The 16,258-nt window shown below is 43.9% G+C and overlaps 1 protein-coding gene across 2 annotated transcripts in view; it reads left to right on the plus strand.

Annotated features, from left to right (window-relative positions):
* atp2b3b (ATPase plasma membrane Ca2+ transporting 3b) overlaps window positions 1-926 on the plus strand; it is a 94,989-nt gene extending 94,063 nt beyond the window's left edge. For both annotated transcript variants that reach the window (XM_085344942.1, XM_085344943.1), the window contains one exon: window positions 411-926. In XM_085344942.1, the coding sequence (XP_085201068.1) occupies window positions 411-926 (516 nt within the window). The remainder of the gene's footprint in view (window positions 1-410) is intronic.
* Window positions 927-16,258: the final 15,332 nt, after the last annotated feature.

Here is a 16,258-nt window from a genome sequence, read left to right on the forward strand (position 1 = left end):
ATCATTCTGAAGAGCACTAGTCACTTGCAGTGTCAAAACACCTTAAATCTTAGTAAAAAAAAAAAATGAAGCATATTTTATCATTTCAAAATATTATTTTACTTGTACTCTGTTTAAAAAGTGGAAGATTGATGTGCCTTTGTCCTTTGTCCTGAGCGAGTCCTATTAATTTCAGCTTCCACAGCAGCTCTTGGTCAAAAATTTAACTGACCATTAGAAGTTACATTGCCTTTATTTTAACTGCAGCCACCTGGCCCTGAGTGTCTGCTTGTCTCTCACTCTGTTTGTCTGCTGGAGGACACAAGTGGGTCTGTCTTTGGGGTCCCATGTCTCCTTTTTCTCTTCTTTTTCTCTGACTTTCTCCTCTGTCTTTTTTGTGGTCTCTCCCTGATCTCTTTTCTTCTGGGCAGATGCGAGTGGTGAAAGCATTCCGTAGTTCACTGTACGAGGGCCGGGAGAAACCGGAATCCCGCAACTCCATCCACAACTTCATGGTCCACCCAGAGTTCCTCATCAATGACCTCATCCACAACATCCCGCTGATCGACGACACCGATGTGGATGACGAATCAGAACTCAGCAGATACCAGCACCTGCACCCGGCCCTCCGCAAGCCGCCCCCGCCTCCCACCCAGCCCCAACCCCCGCCTCGCACCCATCCCACCCGGCCCTACCGCCAGTACAGCCTCCCGGTGACCCCATGCAACCGAAACAACAACAACAACAGCAGCAGCAGCAGCAGCAGCAGCATTGATTCAATGGTCGCCTACAGCAACCGAAACAGCACCAACGCAGTCATCACCTACAACCGAAGCCCCCGTCATCACCACCACCACCTCCACCATAATCATCATGGCAGGGACAGGCCGGTGAAACCCTCAACCCCCTACCCGGCCCATCTCTACTGTGTGGAGACCTCCTTATAACTGATCTGAACTTGGGTTTGGGAGGGGGGGTGGAAAAAGGGGGGATGAAGTTAGGGTGAGAAAAAGAGAGGGCTGAGGACCCACACACATGACATTTTCATCTAATCGCCCTTTCAACAAGCTCACAAGAGGGAGCAAAGGACAAGGAGGGAGTGGACAATGGCCGGAGACTTCTGCTTACAACTCCCTGAGTACATGTTGCCACTTTCCCTCCCTTTGCCCTTACCCCAGCCCTCTCAGTCTGACTTCCCACCTTCACCCCAGTCCCTCCCCTCCTTTACCCACAAAACCATCCAACTAAGTCTGTCACCCCCTTCTTGTGGAACCCCACTCACCCTGCCCAGCTGCACACCAACTTCATGCACGCTCTTGTCACACACACCTGCAGGTCTGCTTTGGCAGGGTCTGAGTGGGGGGGGGGCAGACATCCAGAAGAAAACCACACATTCCCTAATGCTTCAGCAGAACAAGGCCATGCGGCTATGGGGGCTGACTCACTCCATTTCTATTGGTGTTCATCATTAATGTTGTCGTCACCCACTTTCCACCACCATTTATCTACCACCATTTATCTGGGTAGATTCTGCAGCCGCTTCAAAGTCACTACTTTGCTTGTAGTATAAGTAAAACGCTTTGTTAAAGCTTTAACAGTCATTTCCATTTCCCATTCATTTATTTCCCAACATAATGGTGCTCATTTATTTCGTTCTTATATATCATTTTATTTCTTCTCAGAAACTTTGAGTTATTTTTCTTTCATCCCTGTTTCTCGTTCATTGTGTGTACGTATATTGTCTTGTCTCTTCTGAAAAAAACAAACAAAAGCATAACAAAAAAAGGTTGCTGTTCATTTAAATACAATGGCTGTGACAATGTCTAAAAGATCAGGGCACTTATATCTATGTATCTGTCTATAGATACATAGATATAAATGTTTGGGAAGCAACAACACAGAACTCATTCATCACCTCACTTTGTCTTTGAATGCTGCCCCATTTGTTCACATGACCTGTTATCTGGAATATTGCTCTGAGATGAACAGTGTATGAGATGTCATGTTAATTTGGATATATTACTGTGTAAATTTCATTTCAAGCCTCCTGCCATATCCCCAGTATGCATGGGGAATATCTGCACCTGTCACCTTGGGCAACCTCCATGGCTGACATCCTCTTCCAGTCCCTTCATTTCTGTTCCGTGTCCCATCGTCTTCTCTCTTGCTGTTCCTCCTTTGCTCATTTTGTCGCATTACGTCCAAGAGTTTGTCGGTGCGTGTGTGTCAGCTTTTTTCTTTTTGAAAAAAAAGCTGAATGCTTGGGAAGCATTAACCCTTTAAATGCCATCAAACACGCAATGCACAGGCGAAGGCCCTTTAAGACTTAACGTGCACTCGGTTGGAAGCCCCTCCTGCTCACATGATCAGGTCGTCTCTGTTACGTAACCAGCGCCCTCTGCGCAGACAAAAGGATTGTGCCATTTTAACCTGCTCAGTGTCTCAACCACATGCCCGCATCTAATGTCAGTGTTCACTTTTAGATATCAGGTACAACCAAGAAGAGCATATTGTAAATGTTATTATGTCCTTGCGCATTCCCCTTCATTACTATGTACAGATATAAGGCTATGTGTTTTAGCTAGTTAGCTCCATTTAGCATAAAGAGCTAGCCTAACTTATTCAGAAACACCTGTAAAGCACTCCAATTACCACGTGACGTCTCCCTTTTAAATTTTTGAGTTATGCAATTTTGTTGCTTTTGTTTTGTGCCAGGGAAACAAGCAAAATCTTAGTTAAAGTCTGACAGCTTTTCATATTGGGGCGACTGTGGCTCAGGGGGTTGGGAAGTGTATCTGTTACCGGAAGGTTGCCAGTTCGATCCCTGGGCTCTCTGTCCTGGTCGTTGTGTCCTTGGGCAAGACACTTTACCCTACTGGTGTTGGCCAGAGGGGCTGATGGCGCAATATGGCAGCCTCACTTCTGTCAGTCTGCCCCAGGGCAGCTGTGGCTACAACCGTAGCTACATCCACCAGTGTGTGAATGAATAGTGGCATTGTAAAGCGCTTTGGGTGCCTTGAAAAGCGCTATATAAATCCAATGCATTATTATTGTCACAATATCTATGAAAACATATGACACACAGATAAGGATCTGTAAATGCCATCCTAAATGCAGATATAACAATAGTAGTGAGTGAAGGCTGATAGTGTTTGATACAGGGGTTAAGCCTATACATTGATGGTTCTGTAACCTTTAAAAAACACAGGACACGTGCAGGTCAAAATCTCTTCTCTCTTGGCTGTCAAGAGACATCAAACTGCTACAAGAAAGAGCATCATTGTGGTGACAGTGGACTGTGCTGCAGGAGGATGTTTTAGACAGCAAACAAGAGGAACTGCTGCTGCTACACCACAAAGCTCACAGTCCCAATAATGGTCTCATAGTTGTTGACACATTATTTCCATTTATTTCCACTTTATGCTGTTTATGCAGGTCCAAGTCTCATTTATTAAATTATTTTAAAATTAAAACTGGATGCAATAAAGATTTCAGGGCTTAAAACATCCCCAGCCAGACTCTGGACAGCAGGCTCATGAAACAGGTAGTAAGTTTTCTTTGTGACACTAATCTAGATCTATTACAGTTTTTACAACAGAGCTTTCTTAAGGTTTGCTGTTGTGGTGCCTCATCATATAAAAGATGAAAGGGCATGGAATTTAAACTTGCTGCATTTCATTCACTTTTCAACACACATCCAGGAAATAAGGCCAAAGCCTCTGGTAACAAACACAAGTATCAACCAAGTCCTTTCCAGGTCATAGCCCTTAAAAACATAGCCAGCAACTACATTACTGTACATCTGTGGATCACACCATGGTGTGATGCAGTGCAGAAGGAGATATGACTCAACTCAATTTCAGTGTAAAAAAAATAGAACAGCTCACTAGTGTTTAAAAAACAAACAAACAATTAACCACAATTACCCATATAAAAAAACATCTGGTTAGACAAACAGTGAAGTAAATGTAGGCTTGCTAAGCTGGAAACCAATCATCTAAACTTTGAGAATCCCTAAAAGAAATGGTTAGAAATAGAAGGATAAGTCATGGTTTTAGGAAGGTTTGTGTGCAGAGTGATTTATGGGTCAGGCTAAGTACACTTCTGTATTAAACCACATCTAACCTGTGAGCTTTATACGTGCTGCTAGAAGAACTGAACTGTTTCTAGTCTTTATGTCAAGCTAAGCTAAACTAAGCTAACTTCCTGCTGAACCCATGCCTTTATCTAACTCACTACAAGAAACCCAGTCAGCCACTTTGCCAGACATTATGTCTAAGCTGCCAACCTAAAAGGCCATAACACACTGCATGAGCACACAGCCCAACGAAAACAACAAAAGAAGAGAAAAAAAAAATCAGATATCCACCATAGTGATGACACCAGTGACATCACCTCCACCTTGACATTCCATGGAACATACATTCCAAACATCACATTCCAGAGCAGCTGTGAGAGCGCCCTCCTGTATCCCATATTGTACTAGGTGTGGGTGGACCGCTGACTTCATGTTGCCTCAGAGTGTGACACCTCAAAGCAATGCAAACTCCTGCTACCTCCCCTTTCTCTGCCCCTCCACCTCCCCTGCAGCTGACTTGTCCCACCGCCAGACTAAGGCAAGGGCAGACGTTATGCAAAAGACTGCCATGTCGACAAACGCACCCAACCATTGGATTAAAACCACAGTGAGAGAACGCATCTGTCCTGCTAGTTCTGTTTCAGTAAGTGCGCAGGGCTTTCTGGGAACACCCTTACCTGTACAGAACTCTTGTCTTCTTGAATGCTCATCATCATCGTCACCACCTTAAACCGACCTGAGCTGGGTGGGGCAGGTGGTGACACTGTATTGGTCTGTCTGTTTTGAAGCATGCATTTGGTATCATTAATGTCACACTTTATGTGTTGGTAAGTCATTTAGGCTCTGATCTCTCCACATCTGCTCTCTTCCTCTCGCTCACTCTCTTTCTGTCTCTCACACACACAGACACACACGCACGCATGCGCACATCCTGCTCAAGTCTCCTCTATTTCAGCACAGCTACATCAGTGCTTTTTTCTGTATGTATGAAAACACGCACACACACACACACCAGACTACAGGGCAATAATCTCAAGTGGTGTAAATTTGATTGTCCAGCCATCTCTGTCCATCTGTCCAGCCATGTTACATCATGATGTTGTGAGCCAGATTCACAAAAGACAAAACAATGTGAAGAAGAATATATTTATCAGAATTATTTATCAAAATTCTAAATTGTACAACTGCACCATTGTACAGATCGCCCAAATGTGCACATGTGGATCTTTGATTTACAGGTACTATGTTCCTGTTACACTTTTTTTTTAAATGTTTCTTTCTTTTATTTGAATTGCTTTTTGTAAAGAGAGGAACAACAAAATGGAAGCGCTTGTATTATATTGTTATTATTATGATTATTATTCTTGATTTTCTCCACCGGTGCTCCCACTGATGGAAAGACAGTTGCACATTCTCCTGAGCATATTCTGAGGGCTGTGTTTTCTGTCCAGTGAACAGCCCCTGAAGTGTGCTGAGGTGCAGAGATGCTTACAGTCTCTTAAGACCAGAGACACTACTCTATAAATAGAGAACAGGAGATACAAATGTACCTCATTATAGTCTGAAAGACTGGACAAAGTGGGGACCCAGAAGATGGAGAATCAGAAGGCGATGCAGAGCTAGAGACTGCAGAAGTGCAGTGCTTCCATGTGCTGTTTAGGCTGCTCTTTTAGATCTGCCACCAGTATTTACTGCCATGTTACCACAGGAACAAATGAAGGCTTTTACATTATTCATTATACATACTATTGTAAATATTATGTGTGGAATGGTCCCCCTTCTTGCACAAAGCAGTCCTGTTCTGCAGACAGAAAATGCAGCCTTAACTGTGCTGAAATAAAAAAAAAAAAGGAAAAAAAAAAAAAAAAGACCAAAAAAAAGAAAAAAAAAAAAAACAAACCATGAAGACTATTGAATATATTAAAGAGTTACCTGCCTGTTATTTAAGCGAATAAATATCTATATATGAGAAAGAACACACCTGTATACTGTAGACTAAGTCTGTATGGAAATCTAAGAGAATTTAATGGGAATTAAGTCCAACACCTTTTGTCTGTATGAAAGAAAAAAAAAATCAAAGTATTCTACAATAATAACTTTGACAAAGTTTGTGTGGTCCTGTTGTTTGTTCACAATAATGCAGGAATGCCCTTCCATTTTCAAAGGTGATGCATCATCCTGTCCCTCAAAGGTAACTAAAATCACCTGATGAACATCGAGGATTTATATCTGTGTGGGTTTCTTCATCAATGAACCTGACGCTTCAGCTACTTTCTTCAATAAACCTCTTGCGCAACAAACATGGTGGCTTGTCAAACAGGTGGAGTGGATAGTATTAAAGTGGGCTTGTTATGCTGTTTCTTATTTTCTGTAATACATCCTGTCACAATGGTGAATTCAGATATTAAAGTTAACGAGGTTTGTGTATGTATAAACAGAGTTGACAAAAGTACAAACATTCTGTACTTAAGTTGAAGTACAAATACTACTGTTAAAAAAAAAATACTCTAGTACTGATTCAACCTCTTTACGCAAGTAAAAATGTACTCAAGATGAAAAGTAGCTCTTTGGAGGTTTCCATTTTTGTGCAAAGCTAACTGAACCTTGTGATATATTAACACAATGATAAAATAATATCACTAGATGGGAATATGTAAAGTGGATTGACCAGGTGTTACTCTGAGGGAAACCCTCCAAAAAAAAAAAAAAAAACAAAAAAAAAACGGATCAGTGGAGCAGCCAAGGGAATAGAACGATATGAATCTGTATGACTAAAATATAATTTATTATACAAAACTGTTTAAAAGTTTAAAAGTAATTAAAACAACCCTGGCCAGAGAGAACACACACAATAAAATACTAAAAGTCCAGTTGCGTCAGCCACAGCGTCAAAGTCCAGCAAAATCGGAACGGGCAAGGAAAGCCCGGCGGCGTCCCCGGCCGTCCTGTCAGTCTCTCCGCTCCGGGGTACTGGAAAAGAGAGGGGCAGCGACAGTCACTGTTCTTTCCAGTGGCTCGGGATACTGCAGCACGATATGTCGCAGGACTTACCCCGAATGGGCAGAGCTCCTAAAGACATAGTGCTGGCGTGACACCGAAAAGCGACGTCACGCCAGCACTATGGTCTCGCCGTAGGAGGTAGGGCGCTGTCCCGCTGCCAACTAATCCCCCACCGTAGCGTCCTCTGGCCTCAAGCTGTTCCAGCAGCAGCACAGCTCCCTCTGTCTCTCCGAACACTGGCCGTCGTATGCCCTGGCCGTCGTATGCCCTCGCCACGTACTGCAATCACCGCCGGCTGTCACCTCTCAGGTGTGTCAAATTAGTAAACGGGGAAGGGCGGAGTCTCTCCGGGACAAAACAGATTACCAAAACATGCAATACAAAAAATAAATAAAACACTCCACAATGAAACACAGCAAAAGACAACAAACATGCAAAGCAAAACAACTTCAAAACAAAATCCTTCCCTGGATGACAAATACAAACTTCAGTTTACCTTTTTTTTTCATTCTGCTTACACTCTGCTTGAATCTGGGAGTAAGGGAAATTTATAGGAAAATTTAAAAAATACATATCTATTTTGGTTACCTACATTGTAGAGGGTGACTTTGCCTCTAAACACAGTCAAGGGTGAAGTGGATTCACCGTGTGGGAACCCTGAAATTGGTTGTAATGGCTCATTGTGGGGAAAAGAATCATAACTCACAATAATTTTTATTGAGAGTTCCGGCAGATTTTCTTAGTGTGCATGATGTGATCAGCTGAGCTGCTGCTCTTTGTGGACATACACAACTGTATTCAACCAGGGCCCTGTTTCAGGAAGCCGGTTTAGTGGAAAAACTGAGTAAGTATACCCTGAGTTAACGAAAACTCTGGGTTTTCGGTTTCACAAAGCGAGTTCAGATGAAGCCTCAGTGAGTCACTATGACGACACACTCCGTGAAGCTAACCTGCCCCCTAGCAGGTTTACTACAACTAACCCTGACTGTCTCCGCCCCTTTGTCGGAAACCTGACAGTAGGAAGTGTCGGACATGGCGTGCCCCTTCCTTGAAGAGCCAGTAGATCGTGAAGCCCAAATTCTCCGCAGAGCTCTCCGCCGGGAGAGAGTGATCAGAGCGCGTTTGGACATTTTATCATTTCCTGATGATTTTCTGTGCGAACGTTACCGTTTCTCAGCACAATCTATAAGTTATTTGGATAACATCCTCAGGCCATATATTACGCATGTGACACATCGCGGACATTCTCTCAGTTCTGTACATATTATTTGTATTGCACTTCGGTTTTTTGCAAACGGGAGCTTTCTGTATAATATTGGTGACGCTGAGCACGTTTCCAAGGCTACCGTCTGTCGGGCAGTCAGGAATGTTACAGTTGCACTGAAACGTCTCCTGTACTGGTTTGTGGTGTTCCCCGGTCATAGACCCACAAGATTTATCAAAGAGGGATGCCACAAAATTGCAGGTATCAGGATGACCAAAACTTAATTTATGATGTGGTGATACTTGGACTACTACTTACATTTTACATTTATTTCCAGGGTTCCCAGGCGTGATTGGCTGTATAGATGGCACTCACATTCCAATCATTGCTCCTTCAGTAAATGAAGGAGACTATGTGAACAGGAAGTCTTTCCACAGCATTAATGTACAGGTACATAGTTCCCTGTAGCATTTCAAACTAACAAATTATTTCATTATAGTAATGGATGCTAATTTGTGTTCTCTGCACTGTGAAGATCATATATGATGCTGCCAACATTATCACAAATGTGGAAGCCAAGTGGCCAGGCTCTGTCCATGACTCACAAATATTCCGTGAATGTACACTGAGCACAAAATTTGGACATGGTGAGTTGAGAATACTTTAAAATATATAAAGACCAATTGCTTCAGGGACATTTGAACTGAAGTGTACCCTTCTGTCTTAGGAGAGTTCACTGGCTACTTGCTTGGTGATAGGGGGTATCCATGTTTACCCTATTTGCTTACCCCTTACCCTGACCCTGAACCGGGCCCACAGCAGCGATATAATCTGGCTAATTGCAGGACAAGAGCCAGAATTGAAATGACTATCGGAATGCTTAAGGCCCGGTTACAGTGCCTGCAAAGACTCAGGGTCACCCCAGAAAGGGCATGTGACATTATTGTGGCATGTGTGATTCTTCACAACATTGCCACAATTAGAGGAGAACACTGTCCTTCTGAACCAAACATCAGCAGTGATCCAAACCATGAACATTCTGACCCTCGCACGGACATACAAGATGGAAGAGCAGTCAGAGACACCATATGTCACAATCATTTCTTTTGACCCATCACCTCAACATGTTGAAAGAGGAATAAACAGATTTTTTGTTCAACTGGCTTTATTGGTCGCCTGTGTTTCCTGTACACAAAGTATTAAAAGATGTAAACCTCATAAAGTGTCTCTGTTGCTTCCTCCTCTGTAACAGCTGTCAATGTTTCTTCATTATTTTCCTGTAGTAAAGAAATAAACAACATTGCTGTTCTACTGTAAACTCATATAATCTGTGGAGTATTACTCACAACTGCATGTTGGTCTGGCTCAACAGGAGGCTGCACCAGATGCAGTACACCACCACCATCAACTGATAGAATATGAGGTTTATACAGGTCACTTATAACTTACAAGGGACCAAATGGCAATTAACAAACATACCAATCACCTTACACTTCATTGTCATTATGCTCTCAAAGACAACCAAGACTGAGGGAAGGCAAAATCAGTAGGAAAATAACTTCACTACAAAATAATCCATTATGGTAAAGAGTTTATCAAATGAATGAGTAGCACTGCAAAGGTGACTGTGAAGAAAGGATGTATGCACATCATGTATTATTTTGAATTTACCCCCTATGTAGGCACTTGTGTCTTGCGGGGTTATTGACTCAGAGGATGTCCCCGCAGAGATGCCTTCGGCCACAGGGCGCCCACTGTTTTGGCTGAGGGCCAACTGCTCAGCCTCTGTGAGTGGTGGTGGTGGAGGACCCCCACCTGTTTTTCGGGCCTCCGCTTTTTTTCTGTTGGCTATAACGGGCCACATTTGAGCATACAGAGTAAGCAAATATGTACTTGTAATGTGCTCAGATAATTTCAATAAGTGCTTACAGAAAGAAAATTAATGTAGCCTCTAACTGCAATTGATTTACATAGGACAAACAGACCAAGCACTATGGCTCATAATACAATTACACCTTACCTGTTTGGACTATATTTTTATATTTCATTTTTACTTGCTGCCAGGCACGTTTGGGGCCTGTTGGGTTGCACCTGCGCTCACATCACATCACAAAATAAAATGTATAAAATAACAAATAAAATAACATATGATAAAATAACGTGTTAAATGGGTGGAAATCCCTAGATCAATGTTTAAATTAACACTCACGCATTGACTCTGTCGGCTATGTTTTGCCATGCATGCTCCCTTTCTTTTGCAGCTGTGGCTGTGTTACTTTTTTCTGCAAAATTTGCATGTTATCGGCATATGCTGCCATCAGAATTTCGGCCTCAAGCGCTGTGAAATACATTGACCGCGCCTTCTTTCCCTCCGTCTCCATGGTGACTCGCTTAATCTGTGCTCCGCTTATCAGGGCTTTATGTATCCTCGTCCGCGCGCTTCACTTGGGGTTAAAGCAACTCCGCGTTGATTGAACTAATTGTTATCAGCCTTTCTGAAACCGAATATTCCGAGTTGGACAGTTCGGGGTTACTCAACCCTGAGTATCGTTTTTCACTCTGAGTTTTCTAAACTCGGAATATTCGGTTTCAGAAAGGCTGATAACAATTAGTTCAATCAACGCGGAGTTGCTACAACCCCAAGTTAAGCACGCGCACGAGGATACATAAAGCCCCGATCAGTGGAGCACAGATTAAGCGAGTCACCATGGAGACGGAGGGAAAGAAGGCGTGGTCGACGTATTTCACAGCGCTCGAGGCCGAAATTCTGATGGCAGCATATGCCGACAGCATGCACATCATGCAGAAAAAAAGTAACACAGCCTCAGCTGCAAAGGAAAGGGAGCATGCATGGCAAAACATAGTCGACAGAGTCAATGCGTGAGTGTTAATTTAAACATTGATCTAGGGATTTCCACCCATATAACATGTTATTTTATCATATGTCATTCTATTTATTATGTTATACATTTTATTTTGTGATGTGATGTGAGCGCAGGTGCAACCCAACAGGCCCCAAACGTTCCTGGCAGCAAGTAAAAATGAAGTATAAAAACATAGTCCAAACAGGTAAGGTGTAATTGTATTATGAGCCATAGTGCTTGGTCTGTGTGTCCTATGTAAATCAATTGCAGTTAGAGGCTACAGTAATATACCACCTGTAAGCACATATTGAAATTATCTGAGCACATCACAAGTACACATTTGCCTACTCTGTATGCCCAAATGTGGCCCGTTATAGCCAACAGAAAAAAAGCGGAGGCCCGAAAAACAGGTGGGGGTCCTCCACCACCACCACTCACAGAGGCTGAGCAGTTGGCCCTCAGCCAAAACAGTGGGCGCCCTGTGGCTGAAGGCATCTCTGCGGGGACATCCTCTGTGGCAACAACCCCACAAGACACAAGTGCCTACATAAGGGGTAAATCCAAAACAATACATGGCGTGCATACATCCATTCTGCACAGTCACCTTGACCAAAATGAACTATGTCGTAGTGAAGTTACTGTCCTACTGACAGAGAATGACAGTCATCAAACAGTTAGGTGAATAAACAACACTGAGACACTTGGAAACTGTTAACGTGCTGCACGGGTGAGGGCCCAGGGAGAGACTCACACACACCGAGCTGCAGTGGTACGTCTTTATTATGAGCATAGCAGTGTCCTTTAATTTTGCATACATGCGTGTGTGTGTGTTAACCTCCCACAGGGTGAGCTCCCTGTTCCCAGAGACAGAGCGAGTAGTACATTCCGTACCTTTCCCAATAAGTGTAACATATGAACATATACCTCAATGCAACATAAAGCTCATAAAAGCGTTTCCACCCTGACACCTACTGATTTTGCCTTCCCTCAGTGTCGGTTGTCTCTGAGAGCATACTGACAATGAGGTGTATGGTGATTGGTATGTCTGGTAATTGCCATTTGCGCCCACATAAGTCATGAGTGACCTGTATGAACCCCATATTCTTCCAGTTGACGGTGATGGTGTACTGCATCTGGTGCAGCCCCCTGTTGAGCCAGACCGACATGCAGTTGTGAGTACTCGTAATACTCCACAGACTACATGTGTCAACAGTAGAACAGCAATGTTGTTAAATGTCTCCACCACAGGCACATGATGACAAAACAGTGACAGCTGCTACAGAGGAGGCCGCAACAGAGCCACACTATGAGGTATACAGTGTACAGTGGAAAATATAACAACTGACGACAATGTGGTACTATGATGACACCATGGACTTACTATGTCCCCGGCAGAGTGATGCTGGAAATGAAGAGGGTCCAGCCACTCCTACAACGAACCTTTCCACAGTGGGTTGTTCAGCACTGATTTACAACCAACCTAAGTAGGCATGTACTATGGATGCCAATGCTATGTCCCTTGTTGCAATAGCTCCCTGTGAAGCAGCTGTATAAGACATATCTGGCCAGGAAGATAAGAAAGTGCGACATGGAAATGGTGCACCTCCAGCTGCAGATCCAAAAGTCGAAGCTGGAGATTGTACTGCTGGAACAACAGTTAAGGGTGGGTGGAGTGATCATAGATGGACGAATCATGTCAGTGTTTGTACAACATACTAATATACGCATTTATTCTTTGTGTACAGGACATACAGGGTGACCAATAAAGGCAGTTGACCACAGTATCTGTGTATTTGTCTTGTAACATGTTGGGTTGACGGGTCACAGGAAATGGTTGTGGCATATGGTGTCTCTGACTGCTCTTTCATCCTGTACGTTCGTGGGTGGGTCAGGATGTTCATCGTGTGGATCACTGCTGTTGTCTGGTTCAGCTGGACACTGTTCACCTCTAATCGTGGAAATGTTGTGTAGGATCACACATGCCACAATGATGTCACATGCCCTTTCTGGGGTGACCCTGAGTCCACGAAGGCACTGGAACCGGGCCTTGAGCATTCCGATGGTCATTTCAACTCTGGCCCGTGTCCTGCAATGGGCCAGATTATAACGCTGCTGTGGGCCCGGTTCAGGGTCAGGGTAAGGGGTGAGCAAATAGGGTAGACATGGGTACCCCCTATCACCAAGCAGGTGGCCAGTGAACTCTCCTAGGACAGAAGAATACATGTCAGTGCAAACGTCCCTGTGGCAATTGGTCTCTGTATATTTCACAGTTACTTCGACCCACCATGTCCAAATTTGGTGCTCAGTGTACATTCCCGGAAGATTCGTGAGTCATGTACAGAGCCTGGCCACTTGGCTTCCACATTTGTGATGATGTTGGCAGCATCACATATGATCTGCCCAGTGCAGAGAACACATATTAGCATCCATTACCATGATGCCATCACTTGTTGGTGTGAAATGCTACAGGGAATTATGTACCTGTACATTGATGCTGTGGACGGACTTCCTGTTCACATAGTCTCCTTCATTTGCTGAGGGTGCAATGATTGGGATGTGGGTGCCATCTATACAGCCAATCACGCCTGGGAACCCTGGAAATTTATGTACCATTTGAGTGGTAGTTCACGTATCACCACATCATGCATTGAGTTTTGTTCATCCTGATACCTGCAATTTTGTGGAATCCCTCTTTGATGAATCTTGTGGGTCTGTGACCGGGGAACACCACAAACGAGTGCAGGAGACGTTTCAGTGCTACTGTAACATTCCTGACTGCCCGACAGACGGTAGCCTTGGAAACGTGCTCAGCGTCACCGATATTGTACAGAAAGCTCCCGTTTGCAAAGAAACGGAGTGCGGTACAAAGAATATGTAATGGACTGAGCGCATGTCCGCGATGTGTCACATGCGCAATATATGGCCTGAGGATGTTATCCAAATAACTTATTGATTGTGCTGAGAAACGGTAACGTTCGCACAGGAAATCATCAGGTAATGATAAGATGTCCATACGCGCTCTGATCACTCTCTCCCGGCGGAGTGCTCTGCGGAGAATTTGGGCTTCAAGATCTACTGGCTCTTCAAGGAAGGGACACGCCATGTCTGACACTTCCTGCTGTCAGGTTTCCGACAAAGAGGCGGGGTCAGTCAGGGTTAGTTGTAGTAAACCTGCTAGGGGGCAGGTTAGCTTCACGGCGTGTGTCGTCATAGTGACTCACTCAGGCTTCAGCTGAACTCGCTTTGTGAAACCGAAAACCCAGAGTTTTCGTTAACTCAGGGTATACTTACTCAGTTTTTCCACTAAACCGGCTTCCTGAAACAGGGCCCAGGGCCCTATTTCAGGAAGCCGGTTTAGAAAACTCAGAGTGAAAAACGATACTCAGGGTTGAGTAACCCCGAACTGTCCAACTCGGAATATTCGGTTTCAGAAAGGCTGATAACAAGTAGTTCAGTCAACGCGGAGTTGCTTTAACCCCAAGTTAAACGCGCGCACGAGGATACATAAAGCCCTGATTAGTGGAGCACAGATTAAGCGAGTCACCATGGAGACGGAGGGAAAGAAGGCGCGGTCAATGTATTTTACAGCGCTTGAGGCCGAAATTCTGATGGCAGCATATGCCGATAACATGCAAATTTTGCGGAAAAAAAGTAACACAGCCTCAGCTGCAAAAGAAAGGGTGCATGCATGGCAAAACATAGCCGACAGAGTCAATGCGTGAGTGTTAATTTAAATATTGATCTAGGGATTTCCACCCATTTAACACGTTATTTTATTATATTTTATTTTATTTTATATGTTATACATTTTATTTTGTGATGTGACGTGAGCGCAGGTGCAACCCAACAGGCCCCAAACGTTCCTGGCAGCAAGTAAAAATGAAATATAAAAATATAGTCCAAACAGGTAAGGTGTAATTGTATCATGGGCCATAGTGCTTGGTCTGTTTGTCCGATGTAAATCAATTGCAGTTAGAGGCTACATTAATTTCCCCTCTGTAAGCACTTATTGAAATCATCTGAGCACATTACAAGTACATATTTGCTTACTCTGTATGCTCAAATGTGACCCGTTATAGCCAACAGAAAAAAAAAGCGGAGGCCCGAAAAACAGGTGGGGGTCCTCCACCACCACCACTCACAGAGCCTGGCCACTTGGCTTCCACATTTGTGATAATGTTGGCAGCATCATATATGATCTTCACAGTGCAGAGAACACAAATTAGCATCTATTACTATAATGAAATAATTTGTTAGTTTGACATGCTACAGGGAACTATGTACCTGTACATTAATGCTGTGGAAAGACTTCCTGTTCACATAGTCTCCTTCATTTACTGAAGGAGCAATGATTGGAATGTGAGTGCCATCTGTACAGCCAATCACGCCTGGGAACCCTGAAAATAAATGTACAATTTAAGTAGTAGTCCAAGTATCACCACATCATAAATTAAGTTTTGGTCATCCTGATACCTGCAATTTTGTGGCATCCCTCTTTGATAAATCTTGTGGGTCTATGACCGGGGAACACCACAAACGAGTACAGGAGACGTTTCAGTGCAACTGTAACATTCCTGACTGCCCGACAGACGGTAGCCTTGGAAACGTGCTCAGCGTCACCAATATTATACAGAAAGCTCCCGTTTGCAACAAACCGAAGTGCAATACAAATAATATGTAATGAACTGAGAGCATGTCCGCGATGTGTCACATGCGTAATATATGGCCTGAGGATGTTATCCAAATAACTTAGAGATTGTGCTGAGAAACGGTAACGTTCGCACAGAAAATCATCAGGAAATGATAATATGTCCAAACGCGCTCTAATCACTCTCTCCCGGCGGTGAGCTCTGCGGAGAATTTGGGCTTCACGATCTACTGGCTCTTCAAGGAAGTGGCACGCCATGTCCGACACTTCCTACTGTCAGGTTTCCGACAAAGGGGCGGAGACAGTCAGGGTTAGTTGTAGTAAACCTGCTAGGGGGCAGGTTAGCTTCACGGAGTGTGTCGTCATAGTGACTCACTGAGGCTTCATCTGAACTCGCTTTGTGAAACCGAAAACCCAGAGTTTTCGTTAACTCAGGGTATACTTACTCAGTTTTTCCACTAAACCGGCTTCCTGAAACAGGGCCC

Source organism: Diplotaxodon limnothrissa, linkage group LG20 (genome assembly GCF_057381915.1).
Source record: "Diplotaxodon limnothrissa isolate DT_005_m linkage group LG20, D_limnothrissa_male_GT1.1, whole genome shotgun sequence".
Taxonomy (NCBI): domain Eukaryota; kingdom Metazoa; phylum Chordata; class Actinopteri; order Cichliformes; family Cichlidae; genus Diplotaxodon; species Diplotaxodon limnothrissa.